Below are 26,395 nucleotides of genomic sequence, written 5' to 3' on the forward strand. Positions count from 1 at the left end.
ATTCAGACGAGCCTCCCTTGCGATAATGAAGCTTCTGTTCTGGATGCTACTCGTTGAGCCTCCAAATCTGTCACACAACCCTATATCTCTCGACGACCTTGCCACAATTCAGGGAGTCGTTGACTAAAATTAATCAACTGTGACATGTGGTCAGCCTCGGTCAATAGGAGATCGTCGACCATATTTCTGAAGGAGAAGCCCACTACCATACCTTCACCATTCGACCACTGCTTAGCCACAGGGCTAGCAAAAGTCAACTCTAATTGAAGGGCGACACCTTCACTCATGGTGGGAAGAGAACACTTAATAGGTGTATCATCAGGGCGAATAAGGGGAATTGGGTTTAAGGGAGGGTGTGTTGAACTGGTCACGGGATCTCTAGGCCAACAGGAGGAAGTCGAGGTTGTTGCCTCAATAGGGATAGAATCCAATAGATGTGACGGGCTGGCCTCACTAGTTCTCCGATCTCGGCAAAGGGCATCGGCGGCGGCTGAACAAGTAGGAGCGAAGGACCACCAGCGGGTGCAATGGGGGCCAAAGCGAATATAGGTGACGGGCTGGCCCCCACCAGATCTTCAACCTCAGCAAAAGGCATTGGCGCCGTGTTGGAAGAAATAATCTACTACAAGAGATTTTTAGGGTATTAGCTGAATTTAAACTACACTAAATTAAATTCAACTTACAGTTGAGATGACCTGAGCAGATAATCTCAGGTTGCCAGTAGGGGTTCGTTTCTGCAATGTGCTAAAGAGCGGCAGATAGGACTGAGTCGCCGAGTGAGCAGATCAGCTGAGATCTGTGTTGCCGAGCGGGCGTAGAGATTGAGTGGTAGATTGGGTAGTGCAGCCGACTGGGTGATAACTTTGCCAAACGGAGAGTCTGCCCAAGAGGGTGTCTCTCCGAGAAGCCTGAGCGAGATTAAGGTCAGTCAAGCTGCAGGTTGGCCGAGCAATTTATCCAAGCGAGCTTGCGAGCGAGTGGATGGCTGAGTGAAGTGACCGATCCGGCGAAGCAGATAGGTTGAGCAATCTGATGCCAGTCGGGCGAAGCAAAAATGCAACCCGAGCGAGAAGTGTCAGTTGGTCAAGCTGAGTCAGCCGTGCAAAGTTACCGAGTAGGCAAGCGGAGAGGCTGACCGGGCAAGTGGCCGATCGGGAGAAGCAGACAGGTCGAGCAACTGAAGGAGCAGAGGAGCCCCAGCGGGCGAACAACCTCCCGAGCAGGGAAAAAGGACCGAGCCCTACTAGAGTCGCAGTTTCCTTAAAACATATTCGCCCACCTTCGGTTGTGCTTTGAGACTCACTATAGTTGTCTATTTCCCATGATACAACGGTTGACCGTGATTCCCATCAAGCATTGATGGTCATGGCGAACTAAATGACACCCGATTGCTATCACGGGCACTCTCTGAGCAGGAATTGCACGACAAAAGAGGAGGGAATATAGGTGGAGATCTTCTGCTTGTGTTGTTGTGTGTCATCTGCTTGTGATTGCAGCCTCCTTATATAAGAGCTCAGATCAACGACAATGTTAATGGTTGATTAATGACCATTACTTGCCGAGCAGTGAAACGACCACCGTTTCACTCATTATTATTCAACCGTTTTGATTCTGCATTAATTTCGAATTTAATGCATCCGTTATACAGTAGCAAAAGGTTTACATAACAAAATATTGGTTGTTCCACTTGGGCAAATTTTGTCCCGACCGGTCCGGTATTCGACGTGCACAAGTCGTGTCCGCACACGAGTCAACATGGTTCAGTACAATCCGGGCCTTGGATTTGCACCCCTCCTGCGCACCCACGCATGAGAGAGAGAACCTCTCCCCATGCATTTGTTCACATCCTCAATACATGTGAATCAATATAAACCAACCAACATACCATGAAACTCCCAATGTAGGACACTGCTTCTCCATTCACACATATTCAACACGTTGAACAGGTAGAGTGACAACGCCTAAGGAACTCCCTGACTATCTCTCTAACATCTTGTCCTTCGTCTTCTCTCTTACATAGGTATCAATAGATCTCCTTGCGGCATTCTGGTAGCCTGACGACTAACAATAAAGTTAGCACAGACGCCAACCCATCAATGATTCACCCATCGACATTCTTGGACAGGATCAGAATTGAAATCAAGTTATTATGGATTTTAATCCGTAATCATTATAAATATTTGAACGAGTTTTGATTGATATATTATGTGTTCTATGATTCAATCTGAATTAAAAGTTATTATCTCATTATAATAACTATAAATTCATAATTACTATAACAATATAATAATTTTAATTTTATAACTATAATAAGTATATTATTATATAATTATAACCGTTGCGTTTTCACAAGGTCAAATCTTCTGCAACATAAAATACGAGGTAGAGGATAGATCAATTCATTCCTAGGTGAGATTTTATGGACAGATAGAATCCATAAAATTTTATTTATTAACAACTTCTGATTCAGGAACAGATAATGGTTACGGTCCAGGATCTGACTGTATTTTCACGATTATTTGATCATTTGGATCCATCCGTGTCCGGCCGACCACGAGGTGAATCCAACAACGCAGCTGCGCAGGCGGCACTCCATCTGCCATCTCCTACGCGACGACAAAACACGCACCGATTGTGACGGCGCCGTTCTCTCCGTCAGCGGTGGGAGTCTATCGTAGGCCACGATAGCAGATCGAATGGTCCGCAACCGCCTGCCACTGCCATTCCGCAGCAGCGTCAACCTCACTCCGTGGTAGTAGTACGGTTGGCGCGCCGAATGAAATTACACGGACTCCTCAGGGGTATTTATGTACTTCCACATATTCGCGCCGGCCCCCCACTTCGTGTCCTATTTACAATAACATCGCAACGACTCAAGTCACGACCAAATCGGACGTGCTATATAAACTGCCACCGCGCCGGTGGATTGCGAAATCGTCGAAGGAGGGGTGATGGGCCGGGCGGCAAGGTGGTTCCGGGGGCTTCTGCTGGGCGGAAAAAGGGCGGGTGAACCCCCGGAGGCGAAGAGACTGTGGGGCTCCGGTAAATCGTTCCGGGAGAAACACCACCACCAGCAACAGCCGCACCGCGATCAGGAGCTCCGGCTTCCCTTGTACGCAGAGTATGAGAAGGAACGCAGCAAGCGTGCAATCGCCGTGGCGGCGGCGACTGCTGCGGTGGCGGAGGCCGCGGTCGCCGCCGCGCAGGCGGCCGCGGTGGTGGTCAGGCTGACGGCGAGCGGCGGGAGGACTGAGCCGAACCTGGAGGAGGAATGGGCGGCGGCGGCAGTGAAGATCCAGTCCACATTTCGGGGCTACTTGGTTAGCCTTCTGCCCTAATTCCCATAACAAGTTTCAATTTTGCACCTTCCACTATTTCCTTCCGCCGGAGAAATTAATTAGGGTAACAAAAATTGCATCTTTTCTCGTTTCCCTTAATTGGATCTTGGATTTCGAAACAACAGAGGACTCACTGGGAGTGCAGTCCTTGCAGCAGAACCTGTCGCTTCAAAGTTTCCATCTTTTCTCAGACCACAGAAAGCCGCTTTCCCAGTTTCCACCTCGCCTTTAATGGCTTTCTTCCAGGCACTACGTTCCAGTTTCTCTCCCTTTCAGTTCATTGATTCGTTGCATTTTTTTGTGAATTGCAGGCGAGGCGAGCTCTCAAGGCGTTGAGGGGACTCGTGAAGCTCCAGGCTTTGGTTCGCGGCAACTTCGTCAGGAAGCAGACCGCGGAGACTCTCCGGTGCATGCAGGCGCTCGTGCGCGTCCAGGCGCGTGCCCGGGCGTGCCGAGTTCTAAGCTCGGCGAGGAGCCAACTGCCGGCGAAAGCTTTCCTTCCTCGCGCTTCCCTCTGTTCTCCAAATCCCGGAACTGATGAAGATTATGAACGAGCTATTCGACCAATCGCCTGCTCCAATAGATATTTCTCTCTCAGGGTAAGTAAATCTCGTCTATGATTCCTCAAAGCTCAAATTTTTAGGTGAATTCGCTCCAATCTCTGTAGAGGAATTCATCGAGAATGGAAGTGGGCAGAGCATTTTGGTGGGACGACGACGACGACGCCGCAAGAAAGGCCACAAATTTCTCTCCGGCTGACGACAACGCCAAGATACTGGAAGTTGACCTAGGAAGCTTCGCCCGCAGCCGCGAGATGAGCAACCACCACTGCTACCATTACTCCTCCTCCTGCAATACCCGGAGCTTCCCCACCGTGCTCGCCTCGCCGTCGAAGGACTCCTCGGGCGTGAGCTCGTTCTTGTACTACGGAGCGTCGTCTCTCCACGGGAGCAGCAGGAAGAAGGTCGACGACGACGGCGACGCTCAGAGCTTGTGTAGCGGCTGCGTGGACTGCTGCCCGAGCTACATGGCGAAGACGGAGTCGTCAATGGCGAAACTGCGGTCGCACAGCGCGCCGAGGCAGAGGGCGGTGGGGAAGAGGTCGTCGTCTCATGTAGGAGGGCAGCTTCCGCCATTGTTAGCTCAGCAGCGAAGTGGTCCTCCTCCTCCGCCGCCTCCTTCGCGGCATGCTAAATTTACCAACAGGGCAAATCCAGGATCAGGAAGATTGGATAGATTAGAGATGCAGCTAAAAAATCGATGAAGCTGAAACTGAAACTCTTAGATCACGATCAGTATCTGATAGATTATGATCCGCCATTTCTATTTGGTTTCTCACAATTCACTTCCAATCATGGATTCCTGCAAGCGTGGAATGCTAAATGCTCCTTTAACGATGATCAAAAAGATATTAATATACTCGATAAATATTTTTTTGATCAAAAAGATTTTAATATACTCGATAAATATTTTTTTAAAAAAAAACACACGATCAAATGTGCTCTCCAAATGATTGGAAAAAGGGATCGTCAATCATCGCATAAATGTGGTGGGGGACTGAGTATGTAGACAGAATTAATAGGGTGGTAAAGTAATGATTGAAATTTGGTGATGCATTTTACTATATTTTGGCCTGCTGATGCATTCCATTTGGATTTTGGAGGCTAGTTTATAATTGGTGCCTATAATAAATATATTAAATGATCATATCGTACCCACTCTAATTCTTATTTATTTATTTATTTAATTGATCGAAAAACTCTTGAGTTAGTTCGAATTGTTAGAAAGGCACATCGATGGCATGGGCCTCATAGCGTCATCTAGTGGGCTTTATTGGGAGCGGTATGGGCCCAACAATTTTTTGTTCCATTGGAATCAGGGGCATTTCTTGGGCCTAGAAATATATGACGTATTTATAATTAACACTATTTTACTCTTTTAAAAATTGTTAATTAAAATACTAATTTGTTAATAAATACAAGGTATTTTGATGGTTAAATAAAATCCCAAAAAAGTATTTTTCAACATGAAACAAATGGAGATTTTTTTTTTTTTTAAAAAAAATAGTTACATTAGCACCGCCTTTACCTTTCCTTTCCTTTCTCCTGTTTTTTCCTTCCTCCCAATTTGCCATCTTACCAGACCCACTTGCCAATTCCCTCCTTCCACTCACACACAGAGAGTGTGAGTGAGATCCCACTGTAACCACCCGCTCCAGGAGAGCGAAAGAGAAAGATCGGATCTTGGCCGGCGAGTCTGACATGGGCCATCTCAGCCTCCCGTCGGGCAGGCGCTCACCGGTGTCGCGCCAGTGGACGCTTCTCGACCTCGCTGCCGCTGCCTTCTTCGCCGCTGTCCTAGTCTTTTTCCTCCTCCTGTTCACCTCCCTCGGGGACTCGCTCGCCGCCTCCGGACGCCGCGCCCTCGCCCGCTCCTCCAACTCCGATCCCCGCGAGCGCCAGCGCGTCCTCGCCATCCTCGACCCACCTTCTTCTTCTTCTTCTTCCTCTGCTGGCGGTCGAGTCGTTGTCATCGAAGCCTGCTCGGAGGACGAGGTGGACAACATGCCCTGCGAGAACCCTCGTCTGAACAGTCAGCTGAGTCGGGAGATGAACTTCTACCGAGAGCGCCACTGCCCTCTGCCGGAGGATACACCACTCTGCCTTGTCCCGCCACCGAAAGGGTACCGGACTCCTGTCCCTTGGCCTGAAAGCCTCCACAAAGTAAACTCTTTCTCCCTGTTTTTCCCCCCCTGAAACTACAGTGACTCTGGATCTGGGAACTCAGACTTCTGTAGAAAATTCGTGCTGTTGAACTCTTCTTGGCGCTTGTTATTAGGGGCAGTGGTAATAGGCTAGTAGATTGCAAGAAATAATGGGACCTATAATCATTTGCATCTATACATGAACCGGTCGATCTATCCTTTGCATACAAAATGTAAATACATTCTGTGATTTTCCTTTTTCCAAAAGCTTCGAGATTTCTTAATAATGTAGTGGTAAATAGGGTTTGATGCTCATATGCTTCATTCTATACTTGTTATCAACAACTTGTTCACTTGTTTGCTTTGTACTTACTGACAAGTTTTGGTGAATTTGGGCGATCTAATTCTTTATGTTTGTAAAATTGAAACTAGGAAAGAACTGATGTTTATTGATTCAAATGATGACCCGTAAAAATGCTAGCAATGTTGTTCAAATTTATCATGTAAGGTGTCTAATTCTATTCACATTCATTTTTTAGCACTATTTTCATTACGTTTACTCTATAATCCTCTTCTTCTTCCATGTTTTGTTTTTTCCGTATAAATTAATTTACACAACTTTCTATTTGTATGCTAAATTTTTCATCTTTGCTCTTCATCGTCTTGCATGATTGAGCAACTCTAGCTTTTGCTAATCATTGTGTACTCTCTTTTGCTTTCTTGACCTAGTATTCAGTTAAGATGAAAGATACAACATGCACGCATTTATTAGTGCAAGAAAACTCCTTTCGCAAAACAGCATGTTCTTGGATTATTTATGCCTAGCAAGTACGTGTGTGCTGTTTGTTGCAATTTGTTGGATTCCAGTTGCTATTGTTTCTGTTTTCCCTCTTGTTTTGTTATTTTACTCATGTGTATTATGTCTTCAGTTTATCTCAATACTTGTTTGTCTTTGCAACACTGCAACATTTATCTGTATATCATGTAATTTACTATTCACTATGCAGATATGGCATGATAACATGCCATATGACAAAATTGCCGAGAGGAAAGGCCATCAAGGTTGGATGAAAGAAGAAGGATCATATTTTGCATTTCCAGGTGGTGGGACTATGTTTCCTGATGGTGCTGAACATTACATTTCGAAACTTGGGCAGTTCATCCCTATAAAGAAAGGCCTCATACGGACAGCTCTGGACATGGGATGTGGGGTAAGAGATTTATCACTAATATATTAAGCTTCCTTCAACGCTCGCATTATTCATTTCTTTTTGTAATTTGGGAAATTTTATTATCATGATCTTATTCAGGTGGCCAGCTTTGGAGGTTTCTTACTCAAGGAGAATATTATTACGATATCATTTGCTCCAAGGGACTCACATAAATCTCAAATACAATTTGCATTAGAAAGAGGGATACCTGCATTTGTAGCCATGTTGGGCACACGGCGACTACCTTTTTCTGCATATTCTTTTGATCTAGTCCATTGTTCTCGGTGTTTGATTCCCTTTACTGCTCACAGTGAGTTCCCTTGATCTTATTTGTCTTTCAAATGTTTGGATTCATGTCTGGGAGGCCCCTTCCTCTATATTCATCTAATGGGAACATTGGCATGCAGATGGAACATATCTTATTGAAGTGGATCGTTTAATTAGGCCAGAAGGATATTTAGTAATATCTGGTCCCCCTGTTCAATGGACTAAACAGGAAAAGGAGTGGGCTGATCTCCAGTCCATGACTCATGCCTTATGCTATGAACTTATTGCCGTTGATGGTAATACTGCAATTTGGAAGAAGCCTTCTGGAGTTTCATGTCTCCCTGACCTAGTCAATTTTAGGCTTAATCAATGCAGTGATAATGATGACCCAAACGAAGCATGGTAACCTTTTAAGAAACTTCTTCTAAAATAGTAAATTTATCTTGAGGTGATTTTTTGTTGCCAATGTCATGCTCGTTATTGATGACTATATTGTTTCTAGGTATTTTAAGTTGAAGAAGTGTGTCAGCAAAGTGCCCCTTTCAGCAGAAATATCTATTGGGGCTATCCCTAAATGGCCAGAGAGGCTGACAAAATCTCCTGCAAGGGTCTCGCTTATTAAAAATGGGCTTGATGTGTTTGAGGCTGATACACATCGTTGGGCAAGACGGGTTGCTTACTATAAAAAATCGCTTGGCATTAAACTAGGGACTCCGCATATACGTAATGTTATGGACATGAATGCTTTCTTTGGAGGCTTTGCAGCGACACTAAGTTCTGAGCCAGTCTGGGTCATGAATGTTGTTCCTGTAAGGAAGCCATTAACTCTTGGTATCATCTATGACAGAGGTCTTATTGGAGTATATCATGATTGGTAAGTTTTTTATTACATTGTTAAATGTGCATTAGTTGTCTTGATGAGTATTACCACTCATAATAGATCCCCAAGTTAAGTCTCAAAATTTTGTTTCTAGATTGATCTACAAATGTTTGCTCTACTTGATCCTGGATTTGCATTAAGAAGAGAAATATGGAATAAGTTTATTTTCACTCTGTGGCCTATGACATTAAATTTGATTTCTACTAGAGAACAACGTGATGACCTTGCAACTATATGTAAATTTACTTTCTACTAGGAAAGGATAACAACTAGCAATGTAGATAATACCTGGATACTTGAGCTTATCTTCAATGTAAGGATTCTTCACCATTAACGTAAAATCATTCAGTGAACCAGCTAAATATGTTTGAAGGCCTTAGAGCATATAGGAGTTGGCTGGTTAAGAGACAAGGCTAAAACATTTGAAACCTGAGTTGGTAAATTGAGATTCTAGCTAAGCATTATGGCTGCCTCTTTACATGTTTTCTTCTTTCCTGTAAAATTCAACAAAGAAATTATTCTGATAAAGAAAAGGGATTTAGGATTTCTTTGGTCACTTAAATAATTATTCTATTTTTTACACCCTTCCTTGGTCTTCAACAATAAAGTGCTTTTCACTTTTCTAGCTCTGTCACCAAGCAATTTTTCCTAACTTCCCATTTTCAATCATTCAAGGCACCAGCAAAAGTGCCAAACTGATATTTACCCAAATATTTAGCATATGTTTTCTTCTAATAAGTTTGAAATTTCTTGCCTTTTGATATGTTTCTTAATTAACTTGTTCGTTTGGTTGGAATATCAGTTGCAACATACTCAGTATTTGTGAGTTTTGACCTTTATACTCCAAGTTGAAGCTACTAATGGGGTTTCGCTTGTACTGTTAGGTGTGAAGCTTTCTCCACTTACCCAAGAACCTACGATCTGATTCATGTTGCACGAATTAGTTCTCTGATAAGGGATTCGTCGGGCGAGAATAGGTAATACCAGTTTTTATTATCTCAGTATTTGTTGATTATTCTTGCACATAATTGTATTTTTTTTATCACCACATGTCAGATATAATATCAAGCATAATATATATACACTTATATAATCAAGAAAAATGTCTTAAAATGTGGTTCGATAGAAGTGAAAAGAAGGTAAGACTGGAGAAAAAACAGGATTGTTTGCTCAAATACAGAAATAGGATTCGTGATACAAGGGCTCCTAGGAATCCATTTGTGTCGTCAGTTCCAAAAACACTTTGATGACCCTCCACATAGTTTTAAAAAAAAAAAAAATGCTAACACAAGTTTTTAACTTTGTTTTTCCAACTGTGTTCAATTGATGTGCTCATCTTTCAAGATTTATGTTGTGTAGGATTATAAAAGCATATTAGAATTCGACAGAAACATTTTCCAGAGAAATATTAGGGCCATAGGAGCATATGTTAGGCGGTTTTCTTTCCCTGGCTAATAAATCCATACTTGTTTCACTTGTCCCAGGTGCAGTCTTGTGGATCTGTTGGTGGAGATGGATCGCATTCTTCGCCCAGAGGGAACCATTGTAGTGCGGGATTCAGATGAAGTGATCAATAAGGTTGTTCAAATAGCTCATGCAATCCGATGGACCGCTGAGGTCCACAAAAGCGAGCCCGAATCTCACGGTGATGAAAGAATTCTTGTGGCAACCAAAACATTCTGGACAACCTGAATTAGTACCAGTGCTTCGCTTTGAGTTCAATTTTTGCGCCAGGGAGGGAGGGGGAAATAATCTTAAGAGTAGTTATTTACATAAATTCAATTAGGAAATGCAATTAGTTGAATTACATATTATTTTGGGGAGTCTAATACAAACTGTTATGATAAATCGGAGTAGTTCTTTCTTCTGATCAAATTTCTAAGACTTTGTAATATATGTAAGATGTCAAACTTGTTCCAGTCAAGTGTAATTCAAGATGAGGCAAATAATCCGTTAATTTAATTTTATAAAACTAAATTGCAGATTTTAATTTGGGTTCTTATTAATTAATCCATGCGGATTAATTGTAGCATAGAAATGTTGTTGATGGATTTGATTTTTGTCACTTGCAAATCAAAGTGAATTAACAAGGTATTTTTTAAAACATGCACTTAATCACTAATCTAAAATACTTAAATTCAAATCAACCGTAATATATTCATATAAGCTTATAGAGCTGTATCAAACCAAATGTCACAAGCTCAATCTATTATTAAGATACACACTGGGCGAGAGATCACAGCATCTAGCATTGGATGTATACATTGGCAAAATTTCAAATGTATATAAGGGCTCTACCGAAGAATTCAGTTCCATGCAATTCTTAAAGAAAAAGGAAGAACTATTGCTATGTGATGAAAGATGCTGATTCAATCATCTATCTCAAGATTAATGTCATCCCTAGATACAGGTTTTCATAGACTATGCGATAATAACATTATTCTCCTTTTAAAAAATCAATCTACTAATGAAACTGAGCGAGTTACGTCATGTGTGGAAATATGATAAACCTAGCAAGTAATAAAAATCCAAGAAATGGTTTGCATGGTGCTCACTGTGACTGGGAACAGAATAAGCCAACTACATTTCTCACCTTTTATTAGTTTTGTTTCTAGCTTTGACGGTCTTCTCCAAGTTTCTAATCCGGTGACTTATAGCGGAAGAAGAATATATCTTTTTATCAGAGGTCCTACATTGCTCGGACACCATAACCCTCGGTGGGAAAACTGGAGACGCTGTCTCAGCTGTTGTAGATGGGTCTACAGGTGCTGTCTGCTTGGAGGTACCAAAGAAAGAGAAGTTCCCACCCGTGGGTTGTGGCTGGGGAACTACTTCCGGGAGATTCAAGAACTTCCTCACAGGCGGGCGTTTCATCACTATCGAACCCAACATTGCATTCATAAATTCTCGGGAGTGAATGGCAAGCGAAACAAGAAACATTTTGCAAAGATGAGAAAGAAAGAGACAATGCTAGATTTTGGAAAGAAGTGGACTCACCAAAACCATACCCAAGCGAGAAAAGGTTCGACGTAACCCAGTAACAGAAGATAGCCTTGAAGGTTGACAAAGGATGTGGTTAAACTAGATAATGATATATTGTAACGTTCAAGCATTAAAATAAAGAAAATGGGAATGCAGTCGTGTATTGTAATACAATTGTATATTAAATATAAACATTAGTACACCTCCAAAGTTTAGTATTTCTGTAACTGGTAGTTGTGCATTATAATTACATAAGAATAATTAAGAGCTAGTCTAACAACTGTGTAAAGGACACCTTCAGAACAATATTTGATGTTTTCAGATACTGCACTCTCAAAATTATGGTCAAAGTGATTAATTAAATACCTTTGGAAATCTGGCTGTAAATGGAACTGTCAATACTGCAAGAACCCTAAAGAAGTTCTTCATGTTTTTCCCCATAAAATTTCCTTCCATTCCTACTTGCATGTTAAGCTGAAATGACAGAAAAAGTACAGTCATACTATAATTATGAGTCAAGCAGTACTCCACTCAAAGAAGAATTAATTTTAGTCCCAAGGGTATTGTGAGACAATATCAGGAATTGTTAGGGACAATCATGGAAGTTTGACAAATCAGATACAATTTATGGTAATTATTTAGTCATAAGTGAACTGTGTACAATAGATTATATTACATATCATAACATGCTTCATCTTCACCAAGAGTTTTTTTTTAAATGAATGGATCATAATCAAATGAGTCTACGATTGACACCAAGAAAGCCCAAAAAACAAAAAAGAAAAAGAAATAAGAAGAGAGAGAAACACAACCCAAGTGATCTTCTCAGGCTTGCAAGAAGGTATTTAATTAGTCTTAACATAACCACTGGAAAATGAATATACATAAATGTATTCCACATTCAATTAAAACCAAAATCTATTAGTTTAAGAAGCCTTACCTCTACAGTTGCCAAGAAAGACAGTGCTGTCAATATTGGAAGGATGTACAGAGGATCAGGCGTTGTCAAGTCAGTGAACCATAGAGTCCCACCTCCCTTGAAAGATGGAACTTTCTCAACCATGTTCGAGATCTACAACACATATCATAATATCAGTTATCTGCAATTAGAATATCATTACATACTATTCATGAAACAGGATTTTTAAGATTGAAATGACAAATGTAATCAGAAATTAATTATCAGATAACATGGTCAAAATTGAAATGAAATAATTAAGCTTACTGCAAAAAAGAAACTCATGAATGCTGGGCCTTGGATAAAGAGTCCCTTCAGTAGAGTAAACGGTGTGACCCCATGCCTAGAGTTATCAATTAAAAGTAGAAACCAGTAAGAAGGCTAATAGCAAGATGGAAAGCATGTAGATCATTAAATCAACTAGAACTGACTAGATAATCCAAAAAAATAATCAAATTGTAGGCATTACCTATGAACTTGAGGTCTTAGGAAACCACCCAGATTATGGTTTTATATTTTCAAAACTCCTTGTCATCATTGAGTTGGCTGACTAGACTGGGTTGGCCCATCTCCTGTGGCTAACACATAACTGACTTATTGGTGGGAGTATATCTTTTTATAATTAAAGCACTTCCCTGAAACTTACGTTTTCATGAAGTAAACATCTTTTTTTTTCCCACTCTTTAAGACTTCATGAGACTTTCTACAACTTAATCCAAACCGTCACATACATAACATAGCCTCTACTAATCTGACACCTTGTCATGCACAGATGGGTGAATCACCTTAACATGAGCTGATTTAATTTTACTGTCATATTTGTTAATTGATACAATCCAAACATGGACCATAAGCTCTCCAGAAGAGCCAATATATAGTCTTATATTTTTAGCATTTACAATGAGACATTCTTCCATTTAATTCAAGCCAACTAAAGAAATAACTCTACTGCTCCATAATGGCCACTTCAACATTGATAGAATGACCTAAATGATATAACGAGAGTTCCATAAACAGAGTTTAACAGATTCTGCTTCACTACATTGCCCATCATAAAAGGTCAAGTTTGATAAATCGGCTCCAAACTAACATCTGCCTGAAAGCACAAACATAAGTTCTCATGCGTGCTTGTGTGTAAACAGTTTATGACTGCAAGGTTAGCCTCTAAGTAGAATACCTTGCTTAAAAGAAACTAACAAGATGAATAAGTAATTAGGAAAAAAAACAAGGCCTGCTCGAACAGAACATACTTTTCGAAAAATTCCTTCATTCGTTTTTGACCTTCCTGTGATGTTTTGGGATCCATTGTCTGCAGCAGAGCATCAAATATACATGCGTATCAATAAAACACTAAACATGTAAAAGAAAAAAAAAAAAGCAGAGCAGCAGACAACTTCATTTCAGTGTAAGCATTTGCCATTACATTGTTGGTGATGTGTTGCATAACAGATGAGTAATGTAGAGTAAAACTATTATTGCACTAGATCAATTATCAAGAGTAAAAATCATACATCCATTTGTTTCCTAATCTGCTCCATCTCTGGTGCTATCATCTGCACAGGGCAAAAAACAACTTCAATAATTGCTTTATAGTTCTAAATCTGCAGTGAGGCAAGTCAAACAAAGAGACTGACCATCCCATATGAAAAACATAACCTTCTATTAAATCAAATGAGACTGGTGGTTAGACTAAAATAAAAAGGAATAATAGTGCATACTGTACACAATAAAAGACCATATTCTATAACACTACGCATAAGGAAAGAGGTTCAAGAATGTCTGCATTCTCAAATATAGGTAAGGTTGTCAGAAAGGTTTTTCTTCAAAGTTAATTTGAAGTATGCATCAAATTGTTTTGGCAATGTAAGGCCCATATAAAGAGTAATGTATTACATGTTATAGAGAACAATATAAACACTACAATAGAGCCCAACGGTGATTTTTAACAATCTTATTGAAGAATAAATCATCATACCCATCTTCACCATCAAGTTGTGTTTGTCCTAACTATTTGGGGTTGGCTAGATGAATCTTATCACTAACAAACTATCAATTGTTTATCTCAATCGAGCTTTTGCAAAACTATATCACTACTAATACTCAAGTCAATTAAGTCCCTTTGTATTATTTTGTATTATGTCGACTATTGTTTTTCTATGGCATATCTCTCTCTTACATCTTCCACTCTAATTCAATCTATAGAATGAATTGGTGAACTTCATACGTGTAGAAATCATCTTAACCTATTTTCTTTTTTATTATCATCTAATGGAGATATACCTCATTTCTCTTGTGTGTTAGTATTTACTATGTTATTTTTTGCATAACTTCATACATCCCCACTTGGGCCGCATATTAAGCTGCTATATGGATCTTCAAGAGGATTGCATTGCAGCTGCATATGACTTTTCTTAATATGCAGTTAAAAAAATTCCAACCCAATTCTTTTTAACTAATTAAAACTAAACCAAATTGACTTGAATTTCTAGCCTACCATATTTTACAAAATTGATTAATTTTAATTGTTTCACATTATATGAGTGTGTATGAAAGTATGATTTGGATACGTCAATAAATATACTATATTGCATGTATGTGCATCATTTTTATATACAAATATGTTTTAATATTTTTAATACTATTTGCATTATTGCATATATCCTAGTGCTATATGAGTTGACCACATACTGCCTGCAATTGTTTTTGAATCCTTGATTTTGACTTTTTCTTATGTGTTTCTTTCTAATAATCTAATGCCCTGATTCATAAATCATGGCAGTCATACAACAATCTTATAAACTTTTCATTTTAGCTTAAGAGAAAGACAAGGCAAATGACAATCACACACAAGACTACAGAGAGCTCTCCCCATTTTGACCATTCATTCGGCATTTCCTATAAATCAATTGCAAGCAAAAATTCTGTGTAAAAATTTAGTATCTCAGCGAATCACACAAGTGTCGAAGCACCTAACCATTACAAAGGTGCTATACTATCTCTTTGGTTCTTGTTAATTTTACTGGGAAGAAAAAAAAAGGAAACAAAAAAGAAGGATGCAAAAAAGAAGGATGCAAAAGTTAACAAATAAAATATGACAGAAAAATCAAGTTATTTGCAGCTGGCAATCTTAAAGGTACATGATTGAAAAATATATCCACAAAGTGTTGGATCTAATCAGGTGGCTTAAGACCTTTTTAGTTGTGCTTTTGTCACTTAGTGAATGGCAATTTTTGCAGGTAAAAATAAAATATAAATGAATCTGAGTCTTATTTTGGAAATGTTAACAGAGTTGATTTTATTTAGTAATATAGTTGCAAAAAATTTAGCAGAAGGATACAATACATGTTGTTGCACCCAAATAGTTGGGATCAACGTGGTTGGTGATGTTGATGATAATAAAGCTGACTTAGTTATTATTCAATTGAAGATCATCTTGCTGTTTTATAAAAACAACCAGATGGTTCCAGGAAACTTAAAAGAGATGCCTTCACATAATATAGTATGTTTGATTTCTTTCATTCAAGACAGACTAACCTAGAAAGTACTCAATGGTGCAATATTTGCTAGAATGATGCTGAAAGAATGCAAACAGATTATGTTTTAGTTTGGTAATGCAGCCAAATCAAACTCATTATCAGCAAAAACTAATGATGACTTTAAAATCTATAATGATTTTATTTGTTTGGACTTGTAGGATAAGCATGCTTTAGGAATTGTTAAATTATATTCTCTGCATATAACGAACAGTGACACAGTATTTACTTGTAAGGTCAAAGTCACTAATGATACTTATACCTTAGAACTATGCGTCTTCTTCAGTGGAATCTATAAATGTGAATCTAAATTTTAGAATATTAAACAGTAAAGTAAAATTTGCCAAATTGATTATTCTGATCGCCATGTCTTAGATGATAATGCTTGTTCCATATCATATGTGATAATTACATTAAGAAGTTAGCTATCACTTTTTGTTACTTTTCAATGTGTTCAATGATAAGTTAGATTGGATAAAGACAACTTGAACACCTGTTCAATTGTGAGTGTCGAGATCAAAATTAAATATCAAACAAGAAAATCTCAAAGACAAGTATAATTTGGATATAATGCCGTGTCCCCAATCTGGAGAAAGTATCAACACAGAAATTTGCCAAAAATATCAAATTGTAACTCACACTAAGCTTCGCTGTAGATTTCATCTGACTCAACAGAAGTGGAACAATAAGCATCCTGATCAATACAGTCGTCAGAGCAATGGAAGCCCACCTGAAACAAAGGATATCGTGAAAATTTGTTCTTGCTTCTGCCACCAACGTCAAGTCATTTAATACCCATCAAAGAAGTGCAAAAAGATTCTGACCAGTTGAGACCCGTGAAAGAATGAACTGCATCGATCAAATGCTGCAGAGCTGCCACGGGAAGAAACGAATCAGCCGCCGCAGCTGCTACCTCCCCAGGAAAAGGAGCTGAGGAATAGCTGCGCAGGAGGCAGGAGTCGAGGCCGAGAGGGTGAGAGAATCCGGGGATTCTCCATCCAACATAGCTAGAGACCGATGGGACGAGATCAGAGGAGTAGTAACGGGAAGGAAAATGGGGCAACGGCGGAGGATTCGTGGGTTCGGTGGTTTCCCGATCATCGCGGAGGATGTGAGCGCAGGAGGGGCGGAGGCGGCTGGTGAGTCGGGTGAAGGAGGTGGTGAGGCTTCTCCGGCAGCAAGCCATGCCGAGAAAAGAGAGAGAGAGAGAGAGAGATCTAGGAATTAGGCTTTCTTTATAGGGCTTTGAGGACGGTGGCAAAGTAGAAGGATCTCGACGACGGCGAGGCGATCAGCGCGCTCTCTCTCTCTCTCTTCTCTCTCACTTCATTTTGTTTATGTTAATTAATTAAATTAACTGTAAATTGCCATAAAATTAACCTCAATATTTAATTCTAATTAATATTTAAATATTTTAAATTATTCAATTATATCTGGTTAACTTGATTCAAGTTATTAAATTTATGATCCCTATCCATATATTTAAATATCTCATTACTTAAATATTTTACGAATCAATATTTATGAATTTATCCATATATTTAAATATCTCATTATTTAAATATCATAAATCTCATAATTAAATATATCATTAATCAAATATTTATACATTCATCAAATATTCTATTCCCAAATATCCAAAATTTTACCATCAATATCTCACCAACAAATATTACTATCATTTTATTAATTTACAACTAATTTTATATTTAAATAAAATTAATTATACTTTTTAATTCTTTAATTTAATATATTTAAAATACTGACTGAAATTTTTATTTTTTTCTTTAAATTTTTGTTATGGAAGATGAATGAAAAAAATGATATATATCTAGAGAAAAAAATGTCCAATATTTCAAAAATTGTACATTGACAACCTTTTTAATCAAATTAATCATTGAATTTAAAAAATAATAAAAAAATTAAATGAAGCAACCGTTGCCGTGTCTCCACCCACGCGCCCACTCCACACCTTTTTGTTTTGTTTTGTTTTTTTTTTTGTGTGTGTTTTTTTTATAAAAAAAATAGCCCTCCTATAGAGGATATTTGATAAAACTGGCTAAATTCATGCATCCTTTATATATGTGATACATCACTTCTTCATTTAAAAAAAAAAAAAAAAAAAAAAATCAATGCTTTTAGCCTTTAAATAAATAAAAAGAGTATAATTATCTTAATTTCCCTATCTAACAATAACTTTTATCCCAACTGGAGCACTTTACAACAATTGGATTCAATCTTAATGAATAATATATCAACTGAACCCTAAGAAAAAGAAAGAAAAGAAAAAAGAAATTTCAGTAAACCAACCAGGACTTAAACTTCCTCTACCAGCTTCAGTTTCTTCAATGAACAACTATTTTTGCTAAGATCCAATTCAACCATACTCTCCGAGCAACCATTTACGTTTCGGTTCTCGAATTAATTAGTTGAACTGGCTGGTTTAGTCGGAATTTAAAAGCACTTGTTCAATGTGATCCTTCCGATATGTTCATGGGCCCATCAGCATGTTCCCGAGAAGAATTCTCGATTCAGAGTAAAACTACCAGAAGATGAGATACATAAGGTGTTGTTACTGTCGCAGGTGTGTTTGACATCATGTTCTGATGTATGTGGGACTTGGAGTGGGCTGCTACTATGTTCTTGTTGAAGATGGAACACCTCGAAGGTCATAGAATCATAGAAATCTGATTATCGGAAGCTAGACCATGCCAAGGTATAGCAATTGACGCATTGTCGGACAAGAAACGTTCATCAGACCATATGCTCCTCCGGATCTGGGAACTCAGATTTCTACAGAAAATTCGTGCTGTTGAACTATTTTTGGCGTTTGTTAGTAGGTGCAGTGGTAATGGGCTAGTTAGTAGCGAGAAATTATGGGACCTATACTCATATGCTCTATACATGAACCTTCCGATCTATCCTTTGCATACAAAATGTAAATATATAGCAATTACATTCGATCCAGTCCAGAAGCGGTGAGCCGTGATCTACAGGAACAAGACTCTGGCCGAAGAACTCCGAGGGTGTCCTTGACATAACTACTCCGACTATCAAGTCAGAAAATGATGAGTGCACAGTGGTCGAATAAAAGATATGAAAATATGAGAAGACGTGAGCATGTACACACGTGTGCATACTTGTACTAGCAGAGAAGGATCCCCTTTTATAATGACTCTCACAATCTCCGCATTTAATGAAACATTATCTTGCTATCAGATAACCTGTCACATCGTCATATTTACATCGTATTTAGCCCCCGAGACAAGGTTGAGTTGGCTAGTGCAGAACAGAGTTGCTACCATAGGGCAAGGGTTTGAATCTCAGCAAAGTCAAGGAAAAAAATCCCTCCTCCGCACTGGCCAACTATAGCTTCCCGATTTATCTCCTCACAAATGGTCGTGAGACCGACCGTGTGAGGCCATTGGAGTGGCGGATTCCACCTTTGCTACCATGTTTACATCGTATTTTAATGTGCGATGCCACCATGTTTACATTATATTTAACAGTCACATTACGGGTATGGAGAGGGGGTATTGTGTATCTGTATGTAGGTATGATCTTCTGGCTTTTTGATAAACTTATGTGTTATATTAATGACGAAATGGACTTGTGGGCCATGAGGCCTATTGAGATGCTAGTTGGTAAATGAGCCTTGCGTGGAGAGCCTACTTTCTTTTAAGGCTTAAATGGATTGTGATAATATCCCAAGAGAGTGTGAAGTTCTATAGGCAGTCTAATAGACCACAGTGTTAGTACTCTAATCCCCTGTCCGATCGGTGGTAGCTGATTGGAAGAGAACAAGGAAAGATCCTCGTGCGCATTTGGCAGAGTCGGGGAGTGGCTCCTCTTGAGGGATTGTCCGATTGGCAGTAGCCTATCGAGAGAGAACGAGGAGAGGACCCTTGTGCACATCCGGTAGAGCTGGAGAGTGGGTCCTCTTGTGGGATTGTTCAATCGATGGTAGTTGATCGGGAGAGAACGGGAACGGATCCTTGTGAGCGTCTGGTAAAGTCAGGGAATGTGTCCCCTTGAGGGACTATCCGATTGGCGGTAGTCAACTAGGAGAGAATGGGGGTGGATCCCCATAAGCATTCGGCAAAGACGGGGAGTGGGCCCCCTTGAAGGACTATCAATCGACGATAGCCGATTAGGAGAGAACGGAGGGCACATCCCCGTGCGCTTCCGGCAGAGCCAAGGAATGAGTCCCATTGAGAAACTGTCTGATTGGTGGTAGTCGATCGGGAGAGAACGAGGGGCAGATTCGATCAGGAGAGAACCGGAGGGGGGGGGCAGATCCCCATGCGCATCCTACATAACCAGGGAGTGGGTCCCCTTGAGGGACTGTCTGATCGACAGTAACCAATCAGGAGAAAACGGGGGGTGGATCCCCGTGAGCGTCCTGCGGAGTCAGGGAGTGGATCCCCTTAAGGGACTGTCCAATCTGTAGTAAACGATCGGGAGAGGACGAGGAGCGGATCCTCGGGCATGGGGAGTAGATCCCCGTGCACGTCCGGTAGAGCCGAGGAATGGGTTCTCTTGAGAGACTGTCCGATCGATGGTAGCCGATCGAGATAGAACAAGGGCAGATCCCCATGAGCGTCCAATAGAGCCAGGGAGTGAGTCCTCTTGAGGGGTTGTTCGATTGGCAGTAGTTGATTAGGATTGAATGGGGAGCGGATTCTCGTGCGTCCTGCATAGCCAGAGAATGGGTCCCCTTGAGGTATTGTCCAATTGGCGATAGCCGGTTGGGAAAAGGTGATCCTGCTAGGCTAGCTATTTGGCTTTTTTTTTTAATCCATCTTAGACTTTAACACCTGTGTTAGCCTCTTGACCCTTGGGGCCTACTGAAGGCTCTTCACTCACCATATCAACATTCCTGTGATTTTCCATTTTATGAAAGCTTCAATATTTCTTAAGAATGTTGTGATAGACAGACTTTCATGCTCATCTGCTCCATTCTATACCTGTTATCAACCACTTGTCCACTTGCGTGATTTTGCACTTACTGACAAGTTTAAGTGAATTTGGGTGATCAAATTATGTAAGATTGAAACTAGTAAAGAACTAATGTTTATTGATTCAATTGATGACCCGTAAAAATGCTAGCAATGTTCTTCAAATTTATCATGTTGGGTGTCTAATTCTATTCTCATTCATTTTTAGCACTATTTTCATTTTGTTTACTTTATAATCCTCTTCTTCTTCCATGTTTTGTTTTTTTTTCTTATCAATTAGTTTAACACAACTTTCTATTTATATACTAAAATTTTCATCTTTACTCTTCATGGATTTGCATGATTGAGCAACTCTCGCCCCTATGAATTTGGCTGAAGTGGTATGTAGATGGAGATTTGTCACTTGAGGTTAAGGGGTCGAATCTCTGGGCTGATGGGGCGTAAATTTCTGTAACCCGTGTAACTCATCCCCATCATCCACTTGCCTCCTTAGTCACTGTGATTTATCTTCTCTATGTTAGTCCTAGGACAGACTGGCGAGGGCGTTGGAGGCGAGCGCTTTGCCTTTTGTCACATGATTGAGCAACTCCCCCGTATAACTAAGGTGGTAAGTGGATGGAAACTTGCTAATCGAGGTCGAGAGGTCGAACCTCGGGGCTCGCAAGGCATAAATCCCTTATAACTCACCCCTATTGACAAACAACATCTTGAGCAAAATTGGAGAGTATGAAGATGCTAAGGAGCTTTGGAGAAAATTGGCAAAGGTTTATAAAGATCCCTCCACTATACCAAATCAAGACAAATCCAAAGAGAGAGACTTATTAAATCAAGAAGAAGAAGATTCAAAGGTTGAGAGATATTTAACATCCGAAGAAAAAGAAACTGAAGAAGATGCATCCTCAAGAGAGTGCAAAGACAAAGGCAAAGGGAGATACTCTTTGTCTCATGTGTATGAGGATTCAGAGGTTGAGGAATGCTCAACGTCAGAGGAAGAAATTGAAGAGACATTCACCTCAAGGATTGAGGGGGAGTATAGATCATCAACACTGGAACAAGAATAAGCTTTAATTTTCGGATCGATTGATGAAGAACCAAGTCCCTCCCTTATAAGCAAAGGTATAAAGATTTCAATTTGTAAAAATAAAAATAATATCATTTGCTTTGAGTGTAGGGAAAATGGACATTATTGTTGGTGCAATATCCCTCAGGTCAAGGTTGACCTGGGTAACCAAGCTGAGTCTTGGTTTGGGTTTAGATGTTTGACAATAAGATATTGATTGAAGAAGAATCAAGTAGGTCAAGGTTGACTGGATACTTGACTGGGAAGTCCTAACTGGGATGTTAGGCAAAATAAAAGTCCTGGTGAGTGAAGCCAGGCAGAAGAAAAGTCCTGGTGAGTGAAGCCAGGCAGAAGGAAGTCCTAGTGAGTGAAGCTAGGCAGATGGAAATCCTGGTGAGTGAAGCCAGGTGAAAGTCCTAGTGAGTGAAGCTAGGCAGATGGAAATCCTGGTGAGTGAAGCCAGGTGAAAGTCCTAGTGAGTGAAGCTAGGCAGATGGAAAACCCTAGTGAGTGAAGCTAGGTGAAAGCCCTGGTGAGTGAAGCCAGGCAAGGGAAAATCCAGATGGATCAAGGATGATCGGACATCTGGTGCTGGGAAGTCCAAGTAGGTCAAAGGATTGACTGGATACTTGGCATGAAAGAAAAGTCCAAGTAGGTCAAAGGGATTGACCGGATACTTGGCACAGAGAAAAGTCCAAGTGGGTCAAAGGGATTGACCGGACACTTGGTAAGGGAGTCCTAGCAGGTCAAGGGAGTGACTAGATGCTAGGCATGACATACCAACAGGTCAAGGTTGACCGGATGTTGGTTTGGGAGGTTTGGGACTTGGTTTTGGACAAAAATCAAGTGCTGGATCGATCAGTGGATCGATCCAGGCTCTGGATCGATCAGTGGATCGATCCAGACCTGTCCCAGCGAACAGAGAGCCTCTGGATCGATCCGTGGATCGATCCAGAGGTCCCAATCGATCAGTGGATCGATTGGGACGCGGCTGCTTCGCGCGATAAGCGCTGGATCGATCCGTGGATCGATCCAGGCGTTTTTACAGAGCACAGAGGCGCTCTGGATAGATCCAAAGCCTCCCCGATCGATTGGGAGCAATCCAATCGATCGAGATCCGACCGTTGGCGTCGTTTATAGCTGCAGGCTTCGATGGCTGCGGTAATCTTCTCCGATTCACTCCAGAGCTCTCGCCAACTCCTCCACAGCGCTCACAAAGCTCAGATCGCCAGTTCTTGAAGGATCTTGGAAGCTCTCCAAGTCAAGAGGCGGATCAAAGCCAAGAAGAGAAGCTAGGGTTAGGGTTTTGTACTCATTGTAAGCTTGTAAGCTTGTATTTCTTGTATCCTTTCCCTCTCTTCTTGTATTGAGTATTGTAGGGCTTCTCCGCCCTTGGTAGTTACCACAAAGGAGAGTTTTATTTAGTGGAGGGTGTGTGTGTTGGTGTGGATCCTTGGATTAGTCACCTCTTATGAGGTGGATACCAAGTAAAACCAACCGTGTTAGCGTTGTGTGTTTGTTTCTGTATTTTCCGCTGCACATCTTTGAAGGAACAAGCAACGCCGAGCAAGAGCGAAGCGCGACGAGCTATTCACCCCCCCTCTAGCTACTTTTGGTCCTAACAATTATAAGAATAAGTATCCAAAGTTGACCAAGAAGAAGGGTCAAGTGGTACCTAAGGCTAAGCAGAAGTCAAAAAAGACACAAGCCTTTGTGCGTAAAGACAAGAGCATATTATATGTTTCCTTTGCAATCAAAAGGGATATTACCAAAATCAATGCCCAAGGAAGAAGATTTCGATCAAGAATCAAGAAGGAAGCTTAAATCAAGGAGGAGCTTTCAAGAACAAAATTAAAGTGCCACTAGTTAATGGTACTTATGTTAATCATGATAAGAAACATGTCAAAAATGATTTTTATCATTTTAATGCTATTTATCATAAAAATATGAAGTATGATAAAATTAAGGAAAAATATGTATCATATCATGCTAGGACTACCTCACCTAAGGATAGGAAGGTAGAAAATAATCTAAGAAAAAATTCTAAGAACTTTAGATATAGACCTAGAAATAAAAATGTCCAATGCAATAAAAACAAATCCAAATCTAAGGACTTAAGGATTGAAAATTAAATCTTGAGGTCAATACTTGATAAATTAGAAAATACCCTTAAAAGAATGGAAAATATGTTTAAGGGGTCAAATGGACAAAATCTAGGAAGAGATAAGAAAGAGGCATTCAATGGTCATAGAGGTTTGAGATACAAACCTAAATCAAAAAGGATGTGGCTTCATACCGTAGAGTTTCATTTAGTTATAGAACCAATCATAGGTCTAGGAGTTAAATCAAGGTGATAATGAAAGTTATCCCTAAAAGTAATCTTGAAAAGACCAATGTGACTAAGGCTTTTAAAAAGCTTAAGAAAGTCACTAAGAAGGTCATAAGAGAAGTTATTTCTAGAGTTGACCTTAAGGAGAATAGTATGACCAAGGCTTCTAAGAAGCTTAGGAAGGTAACTAGGGAAGTTATCCCTAGTGAATACATAGCACACCTAAGGAACACCAATAGGTCTTGAGTACCTAGCTAAGAGTGTGTTCTCTACACCCTAGATGGGTTTAGAAGTGTCAACTCTAATTGAAAAAATGGTTAACCCAACTATTGATGAAGTTGACACTTTGAGGGCATTTTCAAGGTATTATTACACCTTAAAAATGAGAAGTTGATGTTTATGTAGGACCCTTTGGAGGCCGGCAAGAGGGGAGGGGTGAATTGCCCTATAAAATTGAAACTAAAAACCCTTCTCGGATATTCAACTAACTTAAAAGAACTTGTAATTAAAACAGCAGAGACTAATTAAGACAGAAAGTAGACACAGAAGAATTACTTGGTTTGCAATTAGAGAATTGCTAATCCAAGGCAAAGAAGGCGCACTAATTGATTCTCCTCTGGGCGGAGTAGCCTCTTACAGCGTTGAAAGCACAGAAAGAAATAACACAAATGAAAGCACTGGATTACAAGTAGTTGTTCTGATCTGTGCAAACCAGTGCTATATTTATAGCACTGGTCGGGGCGCCCCGAAGGGGTTCCGGGCGCCCTGGGGGGATAAAACTTTATCCCCCAATGTTCAGATCGAGTTTGACTCGATCTGGTCAAAAACCTCGTTCCGGGCGCCCCGGAGGGTTCCGGGCGCCCCGGAGGGTTCCGGGCGCCCCGGATGGTTCCGGGCACCTTGGACCCCAAAAGTCAACTCTGGTTGACTTTTTCCGTCCGGTCGCTCCGCTTCGGTTCAGTTCGTCTCGGTCCGGGTCTTCTGTTCCGGCTCCACTAGCTTGGGTGATCTCGGCCATCCGGAATAGGGCTCACCCGAACCCATGTTCCGGCCTTCTCCTCGAGCAGCCTTCCTTCCCGGTTTCTCATCCCTCGAACGCCGCGCACGTTCTTCTCGTCCACTGGTGTACTCTTCCGCGGTCACCTCGTCCCTCGGACGCACCGAGCCCGTCGGCTCTCTCCCGTGCCGTCCTTCTCGCTAGCCGCGTCTTCCGCTCGATTTCCTGTGTTCCTAAGCTCCTGCACACTTAGACACCCTTAAACAAACGCAGGACCTAACTTAGCTTGTTTGATCACATTAAAACACCTTGGGGTTCCAACAGTTTACTCGTTGAAAGAGTAAAATGTGTCAAAATTTAAAGTTTTAGACTTAATTAAAATTAGTATAAATAGGATAAATAAAAAAAAATGACAAGTTGAGATTTTTGGCATTTCCTTTGGAGATGAGAGTAACCTAGGATTATTTTTGACGTAGCAAATAGATTAAGGATAGAAACACTTGAATAGATAATTTAGGTTTTTTTTTTGCTAAAGTTGTCATGCTTTGTATGCCCTATCACATGACTTGCCATCATATCATACATGCATCTTTCCATGATATTTTGATACATTCATACATGCATTATGTCACTTATGATAGATCTAGAATTTATTCTTAGAATTTATTGAGAAATACTCATGTGGTATATGCCATGATCATTATCATGCACTATTTAATTCCTTATAATTAAGAATGACATTAATTATCTAGTGACATTCTAAGTTTAAAATGTCTGGTTAGAAATGTATGATCCCTTAGATTAGGGAAAACCAATATCTACATCTCACAAGATAAGTTGACTAGTATGTGTTTGGATACACATTAAATACAAGTGAAATGTTAGGAGGATGAACAAAACTCAAGATGTTATTTAATGTATCTTTTCAAGTTTTAGTTTCATTAAAATACATAAATTATGTATTATTCAATCATTGGAAAAGCTAGTGTACAAGTCATGTGCATTTAGCGCAAGGAATATGGTTGGAAATTATGTTTTGAAAATCATTTCAAATGGCTTTGAAAACCTTGGTAAAGGCTATCTTTTGATAGTAATCACCATTGTATAATTTGACACAAGTTTGAAACAAACATTGAAGTTTTCAAGAGTTTCTAACTTTGTGTCAATCTTTAAAAATA

General features: G+C 40.2%; 3 protein-coding genes across 3 annotated transcripts; 2 read left to right on the top strand and 1 right to left on the bottom strand.

Annotated features, from left to right (window-relative positions):
- The first annotated feature begins 2,910 nt into the window (after positions 1–2,910).
- LOC121971177 (protein IQ-DOMAIN 22-like) lies at positions 2,911–4,760 on the top strand. The gene is made up of 3 exons (XM_042522322.1): positions 2,911–3,320; positions 3,650–3,937; positions 4,006–4,760. Exons 1-3 carry the CDS (start codon positions 2,952–2,954, stop codon positions 4,600–4,602), a joined length of 1,254 nt encoding a protein of 417 aa, XP_042378256.1. The 5' UTR covers positions 2,911–2,951; the 3' UTR covers positions 4,603–4,760.
- Positions 4,761–5,461: 701 nt separating this feature from the next.
- Positions 5,462–10,390, top strand: LOC121971178 (probable pectin methyltransferase QUA3). The gene is made up of 7 exons (XM_042522323.1): positions 5,462–6,061; positions 7,050–7,253; positions 7,353–7,563; positions 7,661–7,922; positions 8,023–8,394; positions 9,285–9,377; positions 9,885–10,390. Exons 1-7 carry the CDS (start codon positions 5,600–5,602, stop codon positions 10,090–10,092), a joined length of 1,812 nt encoding a protein of 603 aa, XP_042378257.1. The 5' UTR covers positions 5,462–5,599; the 3' UTR covers positions 10,093–10,390.
- A 319-nt stretch (positions 10,391–10,709) lies between these two features.
- Positions 10,710–17,195, bottom strand: LOC121973675 (mitochondrial inner membrane protein OXA1-like). Its single transcript, XM_042525063.1, has 9 exons — positions 16,698–17,195; positions 16,513–16,603; positions 13,852–13,893; positions 13,591–13,649; positions 12,608–12,683; positions 12,323–12,454; positions 11,749–11,856; positions 11,398–11,452; positions 10,710–11,276 (listed from the first exon to the last, which is right to left on the bottom strand). Exons 1-9 carry the CDS (start codon positions 17,057–17,059, stop codon positions 10,990–10,992), a joined length of 1,212 nt encoding a protein of 403 aa, XP_042380997.1. The 5' UTR covers positions 17,060–17,195; the 3' UTR covers positions 10,710–10,989.
- Between the last annotated feature and the right edge of the window lie 9,200 nt (positions 17,196–26,395).

The sequence above is a fragment of the Zingiber officinale genome, chromosome 4A (genome assembly GCF_018446385.1).
Source record: "Zingiber officinale cultivar Zhangliang chromosome 4A, Zo_v1.1, whole genome shotgun sequence".
NCBI classification, from domain to species: Eukaryota; Viridiplantae; Streptophyta; class Magnoliopsida; order Zingiberales; family Zingiberaceae; genus Zingiber; species Zingiber officinale.

Excerpts from the sequence above, each read along its gene's own strand:
- LOC121971178 (XM_042522323.1), top strand. The coding sequence starts at position 5,600 with ATGGGCCATCTCAGCCTCCCGTCGGGCAGGCGCTCACCGGTGTCGCGC. Across the intron at positions 7,254-7,352 it reads CTCTGGACATGGGATGTGGG|GTGGCCAGCTTTGGAGGTTT; the intron begins GTAAGAGATTTA and ends GATCTTATTCAG. Across the intron at positions 7,564-7,660 it reads GATTCCCTTTACTGCTCACA|ATGGAACATATCTTATTGAA; the intron begins GTGAGTTCCCTT and ends ATTGGCATGCAG.
- LOC121971177 (XM_042522322.1), top strand. The coding sequence starts at position 2,952 with ATGGGCCGGGCGGCAAGGTGGTTCCGGGGGCTTCTGCTGGGCGGAAAA. Across the intron at positions 3,321-3,649 it reads CCACATTTCGGGGCTACTTG|GCGAGGCGAGCTCTCAAGGC; the intron begins GTTAGCCTTCTG and ends TGTGAATTGCAG. Across the intron at positions 3,938-4,005 it reads ATAGATATTTCTCTCTCAGG|AGGAATTCATCGAGAATGGA; the intron begins GTAAGTAAATCT and ends CAATCTCTGTAG.
- LOC121973675 (XM_042525063.1), bottom strand. The coding sequence starts at position 17,059 with ATGGCTTGCTGCCGGAGAAGCCTCACCACCTCCTTCACCCGACTCACC. Across the intron at positions 13,894-16,512 it reads AATCTACAGCGAAGCTTAGT|ATGATAGCACCAGAGATGGA; the intron begins GTGAGTTACAAT and ends TGCCCTGTGCAG. Across the intron at positions 11,277-11,397 it reads CTCGCTTGGGTATGGTTTTG|TGATGAAACGCCCGCCTGTG; the intron begins GTGAGTCCACTT and ends TGGGTTCGATAG.